Here is a 6,000-nt window from a genome sequence, read left to right on the forward strand (position 1 = left end):
CTCTGACACAGTATTGCTGTGGAATGGTACAATTATGTATACATATTTGGCCCCACCATTTCACCAAAGCTTTTGAAATGGCTATAGTGCTTTATAATTGAAAAATCTCATCAGGAAAAAGAGGGTAACAGCCGCAGCGTAGGTAATTAGATAACCAACCCAAGCAGACAACAAAGACTTATCAAGGAAGGGAAAGTAATTAACCTTACGTACATATAATTAACATGAGGACAAAAACTGTTCTCTATTCAGGTAATATTGCTGCTGTGCTAGTTCAAAATTCACATCTGTAACCATATTCTCCAGTGGAAAAATTGCGCACAACCCAATTTCAATTAGCAAGTAAATGTTGATCTTTGCAATTTCCACACTTCCAGTGGGTCATGTAGTGATTGCTTTCACATTTTGTGGGGAGCACCCGTGAGTAAAAAATTTAGAGGGGAGGAAGAGGAAGGGCCCATTTATCAAGGTGGCAAGCTGATGGTTTGATCAATCAAGGCAAACCTTCTGATTGTTAGATACTAGTTAACCGAATTGGAAAACCACCAAAATCAGGAAAGGTAGTTTTTTTTTTTCGGGGAAGGGGGGAGCATCAGGTTTCTCCAGAGGCACCTCCCTCAAATGGCTGCATAGTGCCATTATTGAAAATTAGGTCTATGAAGGAACCTATAAAAGTTTGCAGATCTCTGGAGCAATAGCAAGCAGATGACTTTGACGCACCAAATTCTTAAGATTTCAGCTTGTGAGAAAAGAACAAATGGAAAGGGTAACTTCTTTCTTCAGATTAGTTGTAATGGATCTAACTGAACTATCTTGGGTGTCAAAGAACTGTTGCAAGGCTGGCAATCAAAACGAGATATGCTAAGAGATACATCAGACAGTTCTACAAAAGAAGATGTTGTCAAGTGGTCCAAGGAAAATGAAAAATGTTCACGAACAAATTTTTTTATAATTACCTCATTCACCCAAACTGCATTACCAAAGCTAACACAAAAATTTTGCTCCAGAGAGAGCAGTCTCTTATGTTTGGCTAGCACTGGAAATTCTCAAAGCCAGACAGTATTACACAAAGGGAAGCCATCTCATCATTTACCTCACCAGAGTTGCTGTCACCTAGTACAATGTCACTGGGATATGCTTATAGTGACTAGTGTTTTGATAGTATGAAGATGAAAGGCGAACGACACAATATATATTATACAACAGAAGCCAAAAGACACAGGTGAAAGCATAAGGCTTCTCTAAATTGACTCTCACTAGCACCAAAGATAATGCTAAATAATATAATTTCACTTAGGGGGCAAATAAATGAAATACTACAATTCACAATGCGAAAATGCTAGCAAATGGAAAAAGCAAACTGCACACCTTCTTCAGTGCCACAAACTCCTTTAGGCTTTCCAGTTGATCCTGAGGTGTACATCAAATAACAAAACAACCTTCTTTTCTCCCGCACACAAGGACAAATGATATTTTCATACCTACTAACTTTTGTGGTATTTTCTTCCATGGAGAACAGCACCACAGGACAACTCCCAGATTCCACTATCCAATCTGTTTGCCGACTGTGGCTTCTACCAAATGATGACTTGGATGCAATAATGAGCTCAACATTTGAACGAGAGACGATCGACAACATCCTTTCCTTTGGCCACATTGGGTCAATAGATAAGAAAGCTTCCCCACACTTCAAAACAGAGAGAACAGAGACAATGTACTCCACCGAAGGAGGTGTATAGATTGCAATTACTTTTGGCACATAGGCATCCCCCGACTCCATCAATTGAGCTGTACCAGGTTTAAATGTATACGCCGCTTCATCGCCACTATGATAAGTTTTACCTAGAAAAAATTTGAAGTATCATTTCATCCGCTTTCATAACAAGGCCATCTATGTCAGAAATCACCGCCACTAAAGAAATGATCGTCACAATATTCGACCTTCACCAAGGATCATAGACAGAAGCAACCTTCTAAAGTTGAAGACGCAGTGTGCAACACTCATCACTCAACCAAATGCCAGCATGATACAGGGTTAGCATGGATGGAAATTCCACACCTGAAGGTTTGATGAGGTCGGGGTCGTCTCCGCCGTTGAGGATGTTGCAGAGACGAGAGCTGAGACAATCAACGGCCAGCGACACGTCGGAATAAGTAAAGCACCGGTCCCCGGGGTAGAGCGGAGGGGACAGGGACCGCGCGCGCTCATCGCAGAACCGATCAACGGCGGCGGAGGAGCCGGGGTCGGCTGCGACCCTCCGCCGCAGCTCGCTCGAGACGACGGCGCCGCCCGAAGCGTGTACGACGGCGATTTTGCTAGGGGCTTTGGAGGCGGCGACGGAGAACGCGTGCGACAAGCAGCAGGGGCGGGGCTGCTGCCGCTCCGCCTCGCTCATTGCTACCGCTGAACGGGGAACACTCTAGTTCCTCGAGTTTTATATGCTGTTTCCGGATTGCATCTCGTAGCCAAGCGATTGGAGCTCGAGCACGCGAAGCGAACGATTCGTGTTCATCTCTGCTACGAAAAACTCCTGTCAAAAGTTTAAGTCGGTGCACACGTAAAAAAAATTATTTTTCATTAATTTTCGTCAAATATTCAATTTAGGGGAAACACTAACTAGGAGACATGTGCAAGGTAGGGGTGAGCGGCGGTTCCGACCATGACCACCAACTGGACCGGCCCAACCCGCCTCCTCGGGCCGGTTCCTCAAGGTGACGGGGCCTGCCTAGTCGGGCCAGGAAATTCGTGACCAACACTGCGCGGGGCCGGCCTCTGGCCCCGAGAGTTTTAGGTCGGTCCCAACCCCTGACCAACCCTGTATATTATATTATATTATTTATAATTCTTTTATATATTCAAACCTAAAAATGATGTTAAAGTTGTTGACTCCTCATGCTCACAGTTGCATCCAATTCCAAAAGGCATGAAGTTTACACCGTAAAGGTCTTCACGGCCTCCTCCTCCACAGTCTAGACTCCAGTACATTCTTCACCGTGAGGACTGGACTCTATAGTGGATAATCAAAAGTTAAGATCCAGGGTTTCAAAATTAAATGAGGGACTCAAAGTCTTAGCATCCCACACTCACCCCACTCAACACTTGACGCTTGTTCGGTACGAGTAAATCAAAAGGAAAAAGAAGAAGCCCTAATTAGAAACCCTAATGCTCAGCTTGCCCTTGCTTTCCAAACACAACTGACTAGTGATATCTACTTTGTGCTTCATTTGAGATCTTGTATTGGTATTTATAGTTTAGTTGCACAATCTTGCATTGTCGATGGATATATAATTTGAATTTGTAGGTTTACTTTTTTAGGGAATATAAAAAACAAGACGAAATAAATTATCGATCGGTTCCGGGTTGACCCTAGAACCGGACCGAACCCATCGGGTCGGTCCGGTCCTTGGTCCCAGGCTTAGTAGGGTCGGTCCTCGGTCCTAAAAATTGAGGACCGACACTGTACGGGTTGGTCCTAGGGTTAGGGGGTGGCCCGGACCAACCCGGACCATGCTCACCCCTAGTGCAAGGTGACTGGTCTAAGTGCGATAATCAGAAGTTAAGATCCAGGGTTTCAATTAAATGAGGGACAAATTAGCATCCCACAACGCCCTTTTGGTACTACAACTTCTAGTTGAGACTTAATTTGTATTTATTGTGCATTTTCCTTAAAAGAGATTGCAAGTGAAGTTTTGACCAATATATAATTAGGTGGAAAGATCACATCATTTTGCTTATCGGGTGGTCCCTTTATATGTAAAGGTATATTCCATAAACATGTCATCACGTGATATGGAAAAGGCACAGAATGAGACACGATAGAGACTTGGAAGTCAAAATTGAATTTCCAAATGCAATTTTGAGAATTCATGTGGAGTCATGTTTTGAGTTTGTGTTTTTGAATTATTCATGTAACTTTAGCAAATATCAACATAGTCATCATCCACTTGTTTCTCTCTCGCTGGTAGAGATCCCCTCTCTCACGGCAGAGCTCCGCTCTATCCCTTCTATAGGCGATGGTGAAGTTAAAACCCTAAAACCCTCTAAAATCTGATCCTTCTTCATCCCAAATGGATCATTGCCTCATTTAATTCCATGATGCAATAAGTTTTCTAATTCACAAACTCTGGTTCTCTCTACTCTACCACTGGTCCAAACCCTAAAATCTCCACCAAGATCATTATGGTTGTTCCATTCACCCCATCCATCTCTTACTTAATATACCATCTCGAACCTTGGTTGCCCTCAAATAACCTTCTCCTCAAATAGTAACTCCTTACACTCTCTCCATCTCGCCTTTCTCTCTAATTTTTCACAATGTCAAGTCACTTTCTATTCTTGTCACTACAAAGCTCCCTTCAATCAACCCTTACCCTATCCTTTCCAAAAAAATCTTAGTCCTTCAGACTTGCGGAAGCTGGCTCCTAAAACACCCATGGGTACACATGTCAGTCTGCTGAGGTTGAAAGTTGGGCGTCATATTACCATATTCTAGACTTCAGTTAGCTTCAAATAGAGTCCTTGCAAAATATTAAAATGGAGAGTGAGGTTAAGAATGAACTTCGTCTAGCTGCTTTATGTAAAGGTTTGGGTCCCTTGTTGTTGGAGGAGGATGTCATGAATGTGAGAAGGGAGGTCCCAATTGAAAAGCGATTGGAATGCAGCCTCACTATATATGGTAAGCTCTACTCAAAACCTAATATAAATTTTCAAGCTTTTCTAGGCATAATGAAGAAGGCTTGGAAATCTGATTCAGTGGTCTATACCTGAAAAGAGTCGAGTTTTTTCTTTTTTGTGTTCGAGTCGGGAGATGAAAAAGAAAAACCATTACAAGTGGGACCTTCGTCTATTGCTAGCAATTTACTAGTTCGAAAACAATGCAAGCCTTATATCCCAGAGCACTGTTATGATTTCTTTCAATATGCTTTCTAGGTTCAAATAGTACGAATATCCCTAGGGTGGATCTTAGAGGAGGTTTATTCAAATTTGGCTAGAAAAATGGGTAGAGTTCTAGATATTCGGCTAGAATCCAAAGGAAATGGTCCCTATAGAGCAAGAAAGGTGAAGGTTGAGTTGGATTTGCTATCTCCTTTGAGAGTTGGAGCTATAGTCAACTTAGGGGACAATAAGCTACGGGTGGAATTCAAGTATGAATGCCTCTTGCATTTTTGTTTTTCATGTGGGAAAATTACTCATCATGCATTGTATTGTGAATAAATTTCATATGAACAAACACGTTAGGCAGAAACAAGTCAAGGAAATATGGCCCTTGGCTCAAGGCAAAAGTGCATGAACGTAGCCCTCATTGGGAAGCATTTTATGGAAAGTTAAACCTAAACTTTGAGGAGGAAGAGATTGTTCTCAACACACTAATCCCATCATCCAACATGGACATTGTGGTGAGAGATGAAGTAGTAGCGAATGTAACCTCTCTTCGCAACAACAACAACAACAAAAAGGCAAAAAGTCCCTCTCTTAAGGATGCAATGGGTAAATTGGCTACAATATCAGCAATTAAGGAAGGTAATGTGAAACTAGTAATGTATCTAGAACCCCAAAACCCTATAGCATTAAAACATTGTGGATATAGAATAGAATAGATAAAAGACTCTAGTTCCTCAATTCTTGAGGATAAGTTGGAAACCCATATCCAGGTGGTGAGAGAAGGGAAAGACTAGGATTTGCTCGCTAGCCCTAATAAGTCATTGAAAACGATATGAAGATTATGAGCTGAAAGTGTTCAAGAGTTGGGCAATTCATTCACGTTTCAAAAGCTAAGAGCCTTAGTGGCTCTTGAAAAGCCTAACCCGTTGTTCTTGATGGAAACAAAAAATAAGGAGATGCTGGTGGACTAGGTCAAACCGTGTCTCATTTTCCCAAACTCATTTTTAGAGTAACCAAAAGGAACTGTGGGGGGTTCAGCAATCATGTGAAGTAAATATATTGTATTAAAAGTGATCTTTAGTTTTAAAGAACTCATCGACCTAAATTGCAAGGATCCT

General features: G+C 41.9%; 1 protein-coding gene across 2 annotated transcripts in view; it reads right to left on the bottom strand.

The window, feature by feature from the left end:
* The window catches only part of LOC104441256 (putative acyl-activating enzyme 19), a 32,124-nt gene extending 29,613 nt beyond the window's left edge, over positions 1–2,511 (bottom strand). For both annotated transcript variants that reach the window (XR_005547517.1, XM_039304498.1), the window contains exons 1-2: positions 2,060–2,511; positions 1,369–1,842 (exon numbers count right to left, since the gene is read on the bottom strand). Coding sequence is in view for 1 of the 2 variants with exons in the window: in XM_039304498.1 (XP_039160432.1) it covers positions 1,369–1,842; positions 2,060–2,396 (811 nt within the window). In the remaining variant the exon portion in view is untranslated. The remainder of the gene's footprint in view (positions 1–1,368; positions 1,843–2,059) is intronic.
* Positions 2,512–6,000: the final 3,489 nt, after the last annotated feature.

Source organism: Eucalyptus grandis, chromosome 11, assembly GCF_016545825.1.
Source record: "Eucalyptus grandis isolate ANBG69807.140 chromosome 11, ASM1654582v1, whole genome shotgun sequence".
Taxonomy (NCBI): Eukaryota; Viridiplantae; Streptophyta; class Magnoliopsida; order Myrtales; family Myrtaceae; genus Eucalyptus; species Eucalyptus grandis.